General features: G+C 40.6%; 1 protein-coding gene across 1 annotated transcript in view; it reads right to left on the bottom strand.

The window, feature by feature from the left end:
* Positions 1-15,112, bottom strand: part of LOC120032295 (muskelin-like) — a 38,200-nt gene extending 23,088 nt beyond the window's left edge. The window contains exons 1-2 of the mRNA XM_038978320.1: positions 14,995-15,112; positions 2,002-2,071 (exon numbers count right to left, since the gene is read on the bottom strand). Coding sequence (XP_038834248.1) covers positions 2,002-2,071; positions 14,995-15,074 — 150 coding nt within the window. The 5' untranslated portion in view covers positions 15,075-15,112. The remainder of the gene's footprint in view (positions 1-2,001; positions 2,072-14,994) is intronic.
* Between the last annotated feature and the right edge of the window lie 2,391 nt (positions 15,113-17,503).

The following is a 17,503-nucleotide window of genomic DNA, read 5'->3' as shown; positions in this document are numbered from 1 at the left end:
CAGTACATCACTGGGACCAAGCTTCCTGCCAGGAAGGACCTTTATACCAGGCTGTGTCAGAGGAAGGCCCTGAAAAATGTCAAAGACTCCAGCCACCCTAGTCATAGACTGTTCTCGCTGCTACCACACGTCAAGCGATACCGGAGCACCAAGTCTAGGTCCAAGAGGCTTCTAAACAGCTTCTACCCCCAAGCCATAAGACTCCAGAACATCTAGTTAAATGGCTACCCAGACTATTCACATTTGCCCCACCCCCACTTTCTTGTCATCTATGCATAGTCACTTTAACTCTACCTACATGTACATACTACCTCAACTAACCGGTGCCCCCACACATTGACTGGCATACCGGCACCCCCCCCCCCCCCCCCCCCCTGTATATTTGTTATCTTTTTACTGCTCCTCTTTATTTACTTGTTACTTTTATCTCTTATTCTTATCCATATTTTTAAAACTGCACTGTCGGTTAGGGGCTCATAAGTAAGCATTTCCCTGTATTGTATTCGGCGCATGTGACTAATACAATTTTATTTTATTTGCCATGTTCACAGGTCACTGGAGTGGTAACTAGCCTGGGCATATCTGCTGCCGACCGGACAGGGCACCGGGTTGAACCCTCTGGGAGAGAGAGGGGATAGAGCAGTACAGATAGAACATTGATTAAATCTGCTTTCCGGAAACCAGGCAACCCACAATCCCTGGAGACCCATGTTTCTACAAATCCTGTAGGTTTAAATGGCTGTGTGAGTGAGCAATAACCATCCACTACCAGAGTGCATCTGCTAGGCTTACTAATGGGTCCTCTGATACAGTTCCATCTTCAACAGTTTTCATCAATAATAAGGCAGATATATTGCATCTCATTAGGTTACCGCCTAGGGTACATTTAACACAGAGGGATTAGTCCTAGCTTGGGTATATCGATCTTGCTTTTTCAAAACAGTCGGGTCACCTAAAAACATGGCACACTTGCTAATGAAAGACCCGTATCTCAATGCTTTGTCGATTCTTGTTGCCATAGAAACCATTATAAAACATTTATATGAAAGGACTCGGGCTTCATTTATGATTTATGGGGTATGGCTTTATCATTTGTTCAGTATAATTATGTTCAAGGCTCTACCTCTCAACAACCTCCCTCTCTTTGAAAAGATAAAAGCTGTTGATGAGAGTTCAACATTTTTAGAGAGTGAAACGTATTTGACGTAAACAGATGCAGTGGAGTTTTGAATGTTTTGAATGTCTAGCTTGGGTGGTTAAGACTGACATGCTTAGTTTCCTCTTACTGCAAAAACAAAGTTTCAATTTCCTCTGCCCGTAACCACAAGACAGTCAAACACGCTACGCTGGGCCACTTCCTACTCACAAAAGTGCAAGTGCAAGTCATTGGGGTCAAGACGTGCATACTAAAGATGTGTTAGCTGACAACGCACGCTTCTATGGGGCAGAAGTCCGTGAATTTTATGATTCTGGATGGCCAGATAGCTACCAACAATGACAAGAAACTGCCATGTGGGGAATCGTAAGTGACTAGTTTAATATTTTTCTTGAACTATACCATGTCTTGTTTGAAGTGTTTTGACTGATTTCATGTCAATGCTAAAGAGGCTAAAATTCACTAGCTAGCTAACAAACAAGTGTAACGATGTATTTTAGACAAGAAGTGCTCATTGTGCAAATGTATTTATGTTTTCAATAAATGCTGGAGACAAAATATAGTTTACCTGTTGTCAACAATCTAAGCCAACGCAGTCTGTTTTGCCCAATAGTTGAATGCGCGTCGGGTTTGTTGCTAAACAACCAACCCGTCTATTAGGTGCTACTATTTAGCAGCCACCAGTGAATTGAGAACACGGCTGTTGTATGCAACTGGGCACAGACCCTCTACGGAAGAGCCCCATCTCAAGACAGGTAAGGCACAAGGCATGGAAGGTGTGCGAGTGACAGGTAGGCCTGAGTATGAGACAGGTGTCTATGTGGGCTGGGCACAGCAGACGTTACCTGTGGAGGGTAGTTGCTCTCAGACGACCACCTGGAGGACTGGTCATTGGGTTTGTCCACCAAGATGTTTCTACACACAGAAAGGGAAAGATGGGAGAAAGGACATGTTTCAGCCAAGATCCAACCACCATTTGTTGTGAGCAAAGGGATAGGGTAATATCCATGTAAAAGGACCCATGAGCACCACATGTGCAGGGAGTTCATAGCAGCATATCAAATTGGGACAAAAAAAAAGCTAAGAGTGTATATTTTGGGGAAATAAAGGCATAGATACATTTTTAATCCATTTTCCATCTTAAAATTGAGGCAAAAGTACTAGCCTTGATTCCTGGTCAAACAGGAGGAAAATGGGTCTTAGAAAACATCTACGAGAAAAAGTCAAATGGATTCTCCGGTACTTTTGTATAGTTTTTAGTCAGTAGTTCTGAAAATTGCACTCACGAGCCAAAAGTGGTCCCCAAAAATTGCATACTACGTCACGTGTGATGATACTGTATGTGCGACATGTCACTGCGCTCTCACTCGCGCTGCTGTGTAGGTATCTTGTGTATCTTGCTAGCTGTCTCTCTTATGGCGAGGGGCTGAAGCTCATTGGTTTAACTAATTGCTAGGGGGCTGGCCCACGTGGGGGGAAATGGTGCAGCACAGCTTCCAGAAAAACAGTTCCTTTTGAACTAGGAATTTAGTGGCTAATTGAAGAGACAGTTATTCTGCTCAAAGATTAAGCATATATGAACTACACATTGACACATCTAGCCCAAAGCAGGAGGTTTAAGTAGTTGACAAAGTACCGGAGCATGTCTTTAAAAGGTATTAAAAATACATCAAAACACAATAATAGTGAAGAACTTATATATAAAACTTGTAATTCTGTTACCAAAAACCCACATATCTTTAAGATATGTCTAAAAATGTTAATGTCAAGCCCAGAAGAGAAATTAGAAGCTTTTTTGAACTTGTCCAAAAGCTCAAGTCACTTGTTTATGACTTCAAGCCTATCAACTCCCGAGATTAGGCTGGTGTAACTGATGTGAAATGGCTAGCTAGTTAGCGGGGTGCTCGCTAATAGCGTTTCAAACGTCACTCGCTCTGAGACTTGGAGTAGTTGTTCCCCTTGCTCTGCAAGGGCCGCGGCTTTTGTGGAGCGATGGGTAACGCTGCTTCGAGGGTGGCTGTTGTCGATGTGTTCCTGGTTCGAGCCCAGGTAGGAGCGAGGACAGGGACGGAAGCTATACTGTTACACTGGCAATACTAAAGTGCCTATAAGAACATCGAATAGTCAAAGGTATATGGAATATAAAAAAATAGTATAGAGAGAAATAGTCCTATAATAACTACAACCTAAAACTTCTTACCTGGGAATATTGAAGACTCATGTTAAAAGGAACCACCAGCTTTCATATGTTCTCATGTTCTGAGCAAGGAACTTAAACGTTAGCTTTCTTACATGGCACATATTGCACTTTTACTTTCTTCTCCAGCACTTTGTTTTTGCATTATTTAAACCAAAATGAACATGTTTCATTATTTATTTGAGGCTAAATTGATTTTATTGATATATTATATTAAGTTAAAATAAGTGTTCATTCAGTATTGTTGTAATTGTCATTATTACAAATTTAAATTAAAAAAAAAAAAAAAATTGTCCTATTAATCGGTATCGGCTTTTTTTGGTCCTCCAATAAATCGGTATCTGTGTTGAAAAATCATAATCTGTCGACCTCTACCATAAATCCAGAGAATGCCAGACTTTAATGACAAAATTTGCCCAGGAAGGACCACCGAACCACCTTCCTGTTCAAGTGAGCAAGGCACAACAAGGTGAGTCCAAAAATGTATTGTAAGCTCCTGCATAAATGATGTAATATGCCAGGGAGATAAGTATACTGTAGCTAAGAAAGTAACACTAAGTGTATGTTGTGTAGTAAGCTGTTAGTAGCCCATGTGCCTCACCCTAATAATTTGGTCTATTTTCACCTCTTAATTTCACTGAATATTGTAAGAGCTTTCATTGTCTGCTTATATGCCCCTGTTATTTATCCTACTGTTTTTTTTTTTTGTTTTTTTTTATTGGGGTGGATCAGCTTAATATTGCGGAAAGAATGTTGCTTCCAATGTAATTGTCTGCATCATTTCCAATCCCCCATATTTTTTTGGGTAAATATATATATCCATACACGCATGCATACATATATACATACACATACCTATATAGACATACATACTTTTTTAAAGAATATACCTTTATTATTATTCCCCGCAACCCTACCACCGCTCCCCCAATTGGAGTAAACTAATAAACACTTCTGCTTTTACCTTCAATTTATACATCTTATACCTATTTTACAGACACAGACTACTTTATAATAGTTCTCTCTTGTTTGTTCTTAGTCCTTCCTCTATTTCTGTTGTCCATCCAATTTTATTTCCACTTGTAACTGTGCTATTTCACAAAAGCTCCGCACCTATACACATTTCACAGATCCCGTATGCCCTACATTGTTTATCTTGTTATTAGTCCCACCCTTCAGTTCCACTCAACCCTTCCCATCTATCTTCCAACATCATCCATTTCGGATTTTTATTTGCCATATATTTTTCAACTGTGCTGTGATGCTTCACAAAAGATTTGAACCTTCCTATTCTCATAGCTTCTACAGATTGTAAATTAAAAATAAACATTTTTGCTAAAATAATTATTATATTATTGATTGATTGACTATGGCTTTTCAAATCCCCCAGTATTGCTATCTGTAGCGTTAGTTCTAGGCAAATGTTGCAATTCTTCAGCCATTCCTGGACCTGTGACCAAAAACGAGCTACATATGGACAATACCAAAATAAATGATCTAATGACTCTGCCTCCTCACAACAGAATCTGCAGAGCTGGGAAGATTGTATACCCCATATATATAACATTCTATTAGTTGCAAGAATTTTGTACAGTAATTTAAATTGAAAAATTCTAAGTTTTGAATCCGGCGTTGTTTTGCGTATCAATTCATAAACCATGTGCCATGGAATGGGTACATCGAAAATCTCTTCCCAACTATTTTGCAATTTATATGGCACAGCTGTCAGTTTTTTGGTCCTTAAATGAAATTGGTATATGTTTTTATTTATCACACTTTTCTTTAACCATTTATGTTCTTTAATACAGGGCCGACATACAAGTTCCTTACTTTTTTCCCCTTCTACTTGCCTCTTCCATTTTTGTGGTAATGCTGCAATTAATTGGTTGTAATTTTGGGTAGAGCAGACATTTCCATATGTCTGTGTTAGCTGCATGTGTGACATAACTCCACCAGTCCTATTTATGATATCATTCACAAAAATTATACCTTTTTTAAACATTTCTTCGATAAATACAGTTTTTTTATCAATTACTATATTTGAATTTAACCACAATATTTGTTGTACTATTTGTTCCGTCCTTTCAGGTGGATTAAACTGAAATTGCAACCAACTTTCTAAGGCTTGTTTAAAAAATAAGGATATTTTGGAGATTATTTCCTTTTCAAACAACCGAAAGTGAGCAGGTGTAATCTGAATAAAGGGAAAAAGGCCCTTCTTGAACATAGGATGAGACATTCGTACCAATTTACTAGAGAACCAGTTTGGATTTAAGTATAACTTTTGTATGACTGATGCCTTTAGTGAGAGGTCTAATGCTTTAATATTTAATAATTTCTGCCCTCCGAATTCATATTCGTTATATAAATAGGCCCTTTTAATTTTATCTGGCTTGCCGTTCCAAATAAAATGGAATATTTTTTGTTCATATAATTTAAAAAGCAGGTCACTAGGTGTAGGCAAAACCATAAGCAAATAGGTAAACTGTGATATGACTAAAGAGTTAATCAGGGTGATTTTTCCACAAATAGACAAGTATTTTCCTTTCCATGGTAGCAAGATCTTATCTATTTTTGCTAACTTTCTATAAAAATTTATTGGAGTGAGATCATTTCTTTCTTTTGGGATTTTTATACCGAGTATGTCCACATCTCCGTCAGACCATTTAATTGGTAAACTACATGGCAATATAAAATGTGTATTTTTTAGTGATCCAATACGTAATATGGTACATTTATCATAATTTGGTTTTAATCCAGAGAGGATAGCAAAGGTATCTAGATCCTCTATGAGGCCGTGGAGAGACTCTAGTTGTGGTTTTAAAAGAAAACATGAATCATCAGCGTACAATGACACCTTAGTTTTTAAGCCACGGATTTCTAATCCATTAATATTAATGTTTGATCTAATTTTAACAGCTAACATTTCGATGGCAATAATAAATAGATATGCCGATAGTGGACAACCTTGTTTTACTCCTCTAGATAGTTTAAAACTTTCTGAGATGTAGCCATTATTTACTATTTTACACCTAGGGTTACTATACATAATTTTAACCCATTTTATAAGAGATTCCCCAAAATTGAAATATTCTAGGCATTTATATATATATATATATTTATCCTACTGTTGACTTAGTGTACAGTGAGAACACTAAGAACCGCCCATGTTCTGAATTCTGTCTCTGTACATAACAAAAGTGCTGAGCAACTAGTTATTGACTACGTCCGTCCAAGCTCGCTCATGAATGTCTTAATCTAAATTACGGATTGCCTCTTATCTGCTTGTCGTCCCCTTATGCTATAGTTTGTACATCTCAATTGTCAGTAGAAACCACATTTGTTTAAGCAAGTCAGCCATATCAGCTATGTTTTTTTTAAAGGCAGTAAACGAGGCTGAATTAACTGTTTTGCTGCCAGACAAGGCTTTGCTGATAGCCAGATGTAGCAGTGGTAAGGTGTTGGGACTGCTGTTGGGACATATTTATGTAGGTCCTAACAGTTTGTGGGCACCGTTCGTTACCATCACCGTTATAATTCATATATTGTTTAGTGGCTTTGCTGGCATGCATCCCACAATTTATTTTGTTGCCCCACCTAAATTTAGATGCTAAAATCGCCACTGATGCAGCATCTCTTGCTGTTGTGGCCTTAACCAAGGCACTTGCATCTTTAGCTGTCTTTAATGGCCATGTACTCTTGTAATCTCCAACCGGCACAGCCAGAAGAGGACTGGCCGCCCCTCAGAGCCTGGATCCTCCCTAGGTTTCTTCCTAGGTTCCTGCCTTCCAGGGAGTTTTTCCTAGCCATCTGCATTGCTGGCTTTGGGGTTTTAGGCTGGGTTTCTGCTGATGTAAAAAGGTCTTTATAAATACATTTTATTTAGTTTGATTGACTTAAACCCCCCCCCAAACATAGTGAAATACTGCAGACAGGCTAATGTATAAAACACGTGGTCCGTCAACCCTCCATCTGGAGCACTACTGGGGTGTCCAGGCTTTTGACACAACCCTGCTCAAACAAACCAGAGTCAGCATATCAAGGTCCTGTTGAGCAGCTGATATTTTACAATGTGGTGTGCTTGAGCAGGGCTGGAGCAAAAGCCTGCACACCCAGTAGCTCTCCTGGAATTTCATGGAGGATGGTTTACATCTTTCTGGTAAGAAGAGGGGCGGGGGGGTATGCCTTATGATCAACGAGACGTGGTGTGATCATAACAACATACAGGAACTCAAGTCATTCTGTTCACCTGACTTAGAATTCCTCACAATCAAATGTCGACCGCATTATCTACCAAGGGAATTCTCTTCGATTATAATCACAGCCGTATATATTCCCCCCCAAGCAGACACATCGATGGCCCTGAACGAACTTTATCTGACTCTATGTAAACTGGAAACCACACACCCTGAGACTGCATTCATCGTAGCTGGGAATTTTAACAAGGCTAATCTGAAAACAAAACTCCCTAAATTCTATCAGCATATCGATTGTGCTACCAGGGCTGGTAAAACCCTGGATCATTGTTATTCTAACTTCCGCGACGCATATAAGGCTCTCCCCCGCCCTCCTTTCGGAAAAGCTGACCACGACTCCATTTGGTTGCTTCCAGCCTACAAACAGAAACTAAAACAAGAAGCTCCAGTGCTCAGGTCTGTTCAACGCTGGTCCGACCAATCTGATTCCACGCTTCAAGACTGCTTCGATCACGTGGATTGGGATATGTTCCGCATTGCGTCCAACAACAACATTGACGAATACGCTGATTCGGTGAGCGAGTTCATTAGAAAGTGCATCGGCGACGTAATACCCACAGCAACGATTAAAACATTCCCAAACCAGAAACCGTGGATTGATGGCAGCATTCGTGTGAAACAAAGCGCGAACCACTGCTTTTAACCAGGGCAAGGTGACCGGAAACATGACCGAATACAAACAGTGTAGCTATTCCCTCCGCAAGGCAATCAAACAAGCCAAGTGTCAGTATAGAGATAAAGTAGAGTCGCAATTCAACAGCTCAGACACGAGGTATGTGGCAGGGTCTACAGTCAATCACGGATTACAAAAAGAAAACTAGCCCCGTCGCGGACCAGGATGTCTTGCTCCCAGACGGACTAAATAACTTTTTTGCTCGCTTTGAGGACAATACAGTGCCACTGACACGGCCCGCTACCAAAACCTACGGGCTCCTTCACTGCAGCCGAGGTGAGTTAAACATTTAAACGTGTTAACCCTCGCAAGGCTGCTGGCCCAGACGGCATTCCCAGCCGCGTCCTCAGAGCATGCGCAGACCAGCTGGCTGGTGTGTTTACGGACATATTCAATCAATCCTTATCCCAGTCTGCTGTTCGCACATGCTTCAAGAGGGCCACCATTGTTCCTGTTCCCAAGAAAGCTAAGGTAACTGAGCTAAACGACTACCGCCCCGTAGCACTCACTTCCGTCATCATGAAGTGCTTTGAGAGACTAGTCAAGGACCATATCACCTCCACCCTACCTGACACCCTAGACCCACTCCAATTTGCTTACCGACCCAATAGGTCCACAGACGACGCAATCGCAACCACACTGCACACTGCCCTAACCCATCTGGACAAGAGGAATACCTATGTGAGAATGCTGTTCATCAACTTCAGCTCAGCATTTAACTTTTTATGGCTGCAGGGGCAGTATTGAGTAGCTCTGATTAAAGGTGCCCATTTCAAACGGCCTCGTACTCAATTCTTGCTCGTACAATATGCATATTATTGTTATTATTGGATAGAAAACACTCTCTAGTTTCTATAGCCGTTTGAATTATGTCTCTGAGTGGAACAGAACTCATTCTACAGCACTTTTCCTGACAGGGAGTGAGATTTCAGAAATCTTGGCCTCTGGTCCCAGGTCAGTTTTAATGTCCCTGTAAATGCTATGAGGATACAAACACTGCCCACGCCTTCCTCTAGATGTCAGTAAGAGGTGACAATTTGAATGGAGTCGATTGCGCAATCAGGGCCTGTATAAAAGACCACAAGGCGGAAGTAGCTTCCTTTTCCTGCTGCGCCTGACGCACGATGGACATCGGACCTGCTCTCTTTCCAAGCTTTGGTTTAGCCACTTATATATCGCCGGTCATGTTTTTACTCGTTATAGGTGTTAAAAACATCATAAGGTAGTTAATTTAAACCGTTTTATAGCAATTTATATCCGTTTAGTGAGATTTTGAGGCATTGCTTTGTGATGCACTTTGAAGCGCCGGGCACGTTTCCAGTACCGGTCGAACGTTAGTGGGCATTTCGACGGACAAGAGGACATCTTTCGACCAAAAGAAGATTAGACCCAAGAAAGGATACATTGCCCAAGATTCTGATGGAAGATCAGCTCATAGTAAGAAATATTTAAGATGATAAATCGTTGTTCTGTAGAAAAATGTTAAACGCACATTCCGCCATTTTTTTTGGTATAGCTTCGCTTGGCGAACCCTCTATTGCACAGTAAGGATAATTTTAGAAATGTAATTCAGCGATTGCATTAAGAACTAATTTGTCTTTCGATAGCTGTCCAACTTATATTTTTTTTAGTCAAGTTTATGAATAGTTATTCATGAGACAAGATCACTGTGAAAGATGGCGCCCGACATTTTCAGGCCAGTTTTGCTAGTATTGTCATTGTATAACCACGTTTTTTTGTGGCTAAATATGCACATTTTCGAACAAACTCTATATGTATGTTGTAATATGATGTTACAGGAGTGTCATCGGAAGAATTCTGAGAAGGTTAGTGAAAAAATTAATATATTTTGGCGATGATTACGTTATCGCTCTCTTTGGCTTGAATCAATGCTCGGGTAACGTTTGCACATGTGGTATGCTAATATAACGATTTATTGTGTTTTCGCTGTAAAACACTTAGAAAATCTGAAATGTTGTCTGAATTCACAAGATCTGTGTCTTTCCATTGCTATGCGCTGTCTATTTTTAAGAAATGTTTTATGATGAGTAAATTGGTAATACACGTTGCTCTCTGTAGTAATTCTAGTCGCTTTGGTGAGATTTGTGATGGTGGCTGCAATGGCAAACTATGATTTATACCTGAAATATGCACATTTTTCTAACAAAACCTATGCTATACAATAAATATGTTATCAGACTATCATCTGATGAAGTTTTTTCTTGGTTAGTGGCTATTTCTATCTTTATTTGGTCGAATTGGTGATAGCACCTGATGGAGTAAGAAACTGATGGAGTTAGAAAAGTGGTGTCTTTTGCTAACGTGGTTAGCTAATAGACTTACATATTTTGTCTTCCCTGTAAAATATTTTAAAAATCGGACATGTTGGCTTGATTCACAAGATGTGTACCTTTCATATGCTGTATTGGACTTGTTAATGTGTGAAAGTTAAATATTTAAAAAAAATATTTTTTTGAATTTCGCGCCCTGCACTTTGAGCTGGATGTTGTCATAGGTGTACCGACCTCGGGCTTGCAGCCATAAGAAGTTAACACCATAGTACCATCCAAACTCGTCATCAAGCTCGAGACCCTGGGTCTCGACCCCGCCCTGTGCAACTGGGTACTGGACTTCCTGACGGGCCGCCCCCAGGTGGTGAGGGTAGGTAACAACATCTCCACCCCGCTGATCCTCAACACTGGGGCCCCACAAGGGTGCGTTCTGAGCCCTCTCCTGTACTCCCTGTTCACCCACGACTGCGTGGCCATGCACGCCTCCAACTCAATCATCAAGTTTGCAGACAACACTACAGTGGTAGGCTTGATTACCAACAACGACGAGACGGCCTACAGGGAGGAGGTGAGGGCCCTCGGAGTGTGGTGTCAGGAAAATAACCTCACACTCAACGTCAACAAAACAAAGGAGATGATTGGACTTCAGGAAACAGCAGAGGGAGCACCCCCCTATCCACATCGATGGGACAGTAGTGGAGAGGGTAGTAAGTTAAGTTCCTCAGTGTACACATCACGGACAAACTGAATTGGTCCACCCACACAGACAGCGTGGTGAAGAAGGCGCAGCAGCGCCTCTTCAGCCTTGGGAGGCTGAAGAAATTCGGCTTGTCACCAAAAGCACTCACAAACTTTTACAGATGCACAATCGAGAGCATCCTGTCGGGCTGTATCACCGCCTGGTACGGCAACTGCTCCGCCCACAACCGTAAGGCTCTCCAGAGGGTAGTGAGGTCTGCACAACGCATCACCGGGGGCAAACTACCTGCCCTCCAGGACACCTACACCCGATGTCACAGGAAGGCCATAAAGATCGTCAAGGACAACAACCACCCGAGCCACTGCCTGTTCACCCCGCTATCATCCAGAAGGCGAGGTCAGTACAGGTGCATCAAATCAGGGACCGAGACTGAAAAACAGCTTCTATCTCAAGGCTATCAAACTGTTAAACAGCCACCACTAACATTTAGTGGCCGCTGCCAACATACTGACTCAACTCCAGCCACTTTAATAATGGGAATTGATGGAAATGTATGTAAAAATGTATCACTAGCCACTTTAAACAATGCCACTTAATATAATGTTTACATACCCTACATTACTCATCTCATATGTATATACTGTACTCTATATTATCTACTGCATCTTGCCATCTTTATGTAATACATGTATCACTAGCCACTTTAAACTATGCCACTTTATGTTTATATACCCTACATTACTCATCTCATATGTATATACAGTACTCTATACCATCTACTGCATCTTGCCTATGCCCTTCTGTACCATCAGTCATTCATATATCTTTATGTAGATATTCTTTATCCCTTTACACTTGTGTGTATAAGGTAGTAGTTGTGGAATTGTTAGGTTAGATTACTCGTTGGTTATTACTGCATTGTCGGAACTAGAAGCACAAGCATTTCGCTACACTCGCATTAACATCTGCTAACCATGTGTATGTGACAAATAAAATTTGATTTGATATTGCATATTTCTACCTTCGTGTAGAATTATGCATTTCTATGTAGTACAGATCAGAGACCAATGATCAGGGTTCAACGGTGTCCAGATTTCCATACCTTGCCTGTGCCATCCTGGGATATACGGTATTACTGGTAGTGCACACAAGTTAATATATATATATACATTTTTTTCAAAACAGAAAAAAAAGCCCCAAAGAATGTCCTTACCAGAATGTTATCAAAATGCTAACAAGTACTAAGGAATTATCATAGCGGATGCTAGGTAAATGCTAATGAGCGCATGTGAATATTATTACTTGGACAGACAACCCAGCTCATAAAGTTATGCAAGTATCTCAAAACGCAGTTTGCAGCACGCACAACACAAATATTAGGCAGCAGGGAATTTTCTCTGCTGCGGTTACCAAGAAGCTTGATCTTGCAAGCTTAGTTAACATTAGCAAGTTAGCAACATTCACAAGTTACGTAGCAAAACCCAGCAGGAGAGAATTTGGCACATCTTAAATAGTTAACTTAATAGTTATAATATATATAGCTGGAAAACATTAGTAGTGAATTTCATACAAGTGTAACTTGATCACCACACTTAAGTTGCGCTGCAGGAGTGACTCACCTTACAAAGCTCCCATTTTGCTCGTTGTGCTTCGTTATAAACAAACACATGGGGCTGGCTCAAACCCCTGTTTTGCGAAACTAGTACTGGTAAGCTTCATAATGAAAAATTATCTAACATGTGAAATGATGAACGAGATCTGCGTCATCTATTGCACAAGTTGACTGGAGGTACTTATATAGCCTTAATATTCAAAGCCCCAAAAACATAACTTACCAGAATGCTAACAAAATGCTAACAAATACTAAGGAATCAGAGAATGCTAACTATACTGAACAAAAATATAACACACAACATGTAAAGTGATCCCAGAATTTTTCCATACACACAAAAAGCTTCTCTCAAATTGTGCACACATTTGTTTACATCCCTGTTAGTGAACATTTCTCCTTTGCCAAGATAATCCATCCACCTGACAGGTGTGGCATTTTAAGAAGCTGATTTAACAGCATGATCATTACACAGGTGGCATGCTGATTGCAGGAATGTCCACCAGAGCTGTTGACAGATCATTTAATGTTAATTTCTCTACCATAAGTCACCTCCAATGTCATTTTAGAGAATTTGGCAATAAGACCAACCAGCCTCAAAAACGCAGACCACGTGTAACCACGCCAGCCCAGGATCTCCCCATCCGGCTTCTTCACCTGCGGGATTGTCTGAGACCAGCCACCCGGATACCTGATGAAACTGACGAGTATTCCTGTCTGTAATAAAGCCCTTTTGGGGGGGGACTTCCTGTATACAGCCATGTTAACAGCATCATAGCATACGTACCAGTGAATCACTGTAACATATGAAATACAAGTAAGTGTAATCACTACATATAAAATGTACATGTTAAATTATTAAGTGATGTGCAGTCGTATTCAAGTCCTGATTGGTCAATAAGCTTATTTGACTTGTTAAATAACGAAATGGACTGACCTGAACAGCGTTCCTAATTTGGCCCGGCATTGGCCAGAGCAAGTTAAGCCTACTGATGACTGATCTAGTGGTTAAGTAGCCTAGTGGTTAGAGCATTGGACTAATAACCGAAAGGTTGCAAGATCGAATCCCCAAGCTGACAATGTAAAAAAATCTGTTGTTCTGCCCCTGAACAAGGCAGTTAACCCACTGTTCCTAGGCCATCATTGAAAATAAGAATTTGTTCTTAACTGACTTGCCTAGTTAAATAAAGGTAAAATAAAAAAAAATCTCATCAATCATGGGGTGGTATTGTGACAGAGGCAGTGATACTATTGTCTTCAAGGCTGCAATTACAAAGGCAGACCAATAATGATATTTTTCTCACTAATGGGTCTTTTGACCAATCAGATCAGCTTTGAAAAATATCTGTGGGTAAGGACAAAAGACCCATTTGCGGAAAATATATAAATTGGGCTGCCTGTATAAAGGCAGTAAACATTTCCAGCCAGTTCCAAACTAATTAGTGCTGAAACTAGCAATTCCACGCGTTTTTAAAAGAGCGGGATAATAGGGTCCATAAATAGCTGACTGTACAGGCATTTCCTATGGTGTCAAGTTACCCAAGCAATACCATAGAGACATACTAGCTTGCTAGCTAACATTAACTAGTTATACCCTTTGGCTTTGCACGAACGGGAGGAGAACAATCAGACTAAACATGCCTACAAAAAGTGTAGGAGAAAAAAATAGCTATCTAGTATGATTAGTTAACTATTTAGCTTACTAGTTAATATAAAAAGTCATGAGTGGTTTTGGCTTCCAACTAACGTTAACTTAGTGGTGCTGGTGGCATGCTCGTCTAGTTTGCGAGCTCGCTAACTTAACTAGCTAGCTTTTTTTTTGCCAAGTCGTTAGTACAGCTGTTAGATAATTACCAGTATCGGCTTTACAGTGCATGGCAAGACGTCACACAGTACACAAAAATAATAAATGTATCTAACTATGCGTGCATTTTGTTTACTCGAGTAAATCTAACTAGCTAACGTTATTCCCTTTGCCTAACGTTCGAGTCGTTAGCTCGGAGTCAAGCTAGGCCGTGGAGACACGATTTCGATGCACTGTGGCAGTTAATGAGACCTGCAGCAACGAAAACAAATACATAAATGTGGTCAACGTATGTGTGCATTACTCACTCTGGTAAATATGTGGAGGAATAAGAGCTCCATTTAAAAACACTGAAGGAGAGGACTCTGTTCTCTGGAACGACCGCCATCTTGTTGCAGAAAATGACAAGCAGCAACGGCTCGAGTGACAGCTCTTAAAGAGACGATACACTTTAATTCGATTAATGCGTTTGGTTACATCGGTCAAGTTCAATAATAGAGAAAACTGTTCAAAATATTTATGAGGACATAATATTGATTAATGACCCTGAAAATGTGCATGGAACACTTGCACCAAGTTATTTCAACCATACTGCTGCCATTAGTTATGCATTTGGCTTAGTGTGTGTGTGTGCGTGCTTGCGTGCGTTTGTGTGTGTGTGTTATCGCAATAGGTTTCTCCTGACACCTGTTTTATCTGCAGAAATAATATAGTTTATAAACTTTTAGAAGCTATTCAGTATAGGCTTGAGTATAGGCTTGTCTCATATTTGTTGCACGTTGAGACAATGAACAGCATCAATATAATTTAGAATATGTTTGTAATACTGTATCTCTCAAGATATGGAACCGGTATTACCTCACACAAGCAGGACTGATGTTTCCTTCTGTGTTTGGTTTTCCTTATTCATTTTTAACATAGGCCCATACATTTTACTTCCCAACCTGTTTCCCACCAAACTCCCAATGGTGAGGATATCACAGAATAATAGAGTCACTGCTTCATTCTTATGTCATCTTCCCTGATGATCTCAGTTCCAGCCTGTATGTCAGGCACATGAATCCTCATCACCCTTTCCCGTCAGCATGAGACAGTAGAAGCCCCCCCCCCCCACACACACCTCTATCATTCTCTCTCTCTCTCTCTCCCTGTGACTGTCCAACCTATGGGGCAATGACTACTGATTCGATCTTGTTTTTAGTTTTTGATTATTTGTGTTGGTTGTTTGACATTTTTCTGCACTGTTAGGAGCTAGTAACACAAGCATTTTGCTGCACCCGCTATAACATCTGTGTATGCGACCAATAAACTTGGATTAGATTTTTATTTGGTTTACTATTAGGCTATTATATCATTGTAATAACAATAATCTTATTATAAATAAAGCCTCATAATTATATATAAATTACTGATAACAATAATAGCCATGACTTTCTGAGCGTCAACCAGGCTTTGATCATCCCATTTTTCGAAAGGACCATCTCCGTGTCAAATGCACACCGGTGAATTATCTCCAAGTGGATTGCCAGGAAGCTTCTTGATGTAAGAAATGCACGAAAATGTCATTTCTTCTAAGTGCACGAGCAGCATTTGGCACAGGAACCTCTTAATTTACCATAAATGGAGTGGAGAGGCACTTTTTATTCGTGACATTTTTTGTCCAAAGCACAGCGGACAAGGGATTATTGAGTGACATTGAGAAGCATAGGCTATATTAAATTATGACTCCTTTTGTAAACTAGAGTGTTTCATTTTTCAGTTACTCAGTTAACTATTCGAACTTTGGTAAAATTATAGGCTACATGTTTATCATGATAAAACATATATTAACCTATAGGCCTATGGACCAAGAGCTCAGTAAACACTGCATTGGTCCTATAATAGCAATACATACATCATTCCTGAGTCATGGTCATGTTGATGTTATAGCCCACACATGAACTCATATATGCGGGAAATAACTCACTATGTGAATATTTTGGAGACGTACACTATTATGTAGGCTAGCTTATATTATATGGGCCAGAACTTGGGACGCTGTAGTCTTTATTATACGATTAATGGCTCATTGCTGTTTACGGAGCGCAGTGGACTTCCCCCTGCCCATAGTGACTGCGCATGGACTGGATCACGTGGGAGGTCCCTTTAAGTTTCCATTGAGAGGCTTGGCCATGTCACATGATGGACATTATATAATGAAATAGCAGGAAAACAGAGACATAGTGTACCCTGAGCTGATAAAAAAAATCTACGCACTCATCTGCAATAGCACCCGCGCAATAGCCTCGGTGCAACTGGGGACCAAGTAGGGGACAGGGGCGGTCCAGAATACGTCCCCATCTGACTGGACATGTCTGTTGATTCGCGGTTGTACCTGCAGCTATTAAGCACTTTTTGAAGGGGAAGATCCCTTTTAAGTAGGTGTTTATTCCATCCATCTACCTGGGAGTGGAATCGGTGCGCATCTCACGTGAGTGAACTTATTTATATAATGTCCCAGATGGTTGATACGCAGCTGGGTAGAGGCACTGTTTCTCTATGCTCTGCTCAGCTGTCATTTCTGCGCGTTACCGCAGGTGCTTTCCGCGCGTTATGTTGGCTTTCTGGCGTTGACACAGCGGAGGAATCGCATTATGTTCTGTGTTTTCTGTAAGTGCGTGAAACGAAAATTCGCCCCTGCTCTTGTGGCTGAGCAGATTTTAAAAAATGTTCTGCCAGATGGGTTTTGCTCTCTATAGCTTTGCCAATGTCTGCATTCCAGTTTGTGTTGCGCAGATTGAAGTTGAAGTAAGCTCGACAACTGGGTCTTTGCTTTCT

The sequence above is a fragment of the Salvelinus namaycush genome, chromosome 38 (genome assembly GCF_016432855.1).
Source record: "Salvelinus namaycush isolate Seneca chromosome 38, SaNama_1.0, whole genome shotgun sequence".
In the NCBI taxonomy this organism is placed as follows: domain Eukaryota; kingdom Metazoa; phylum Chordata; class Actinopteri; order Salmoniformes; family Salmonidae; genus Salvelinus; species Salvelinus namaycush.
Note: the sequence above shows the minus strand (reverse complement) of the source record. Positions and strands in the feature narration are given on the sequence as shown.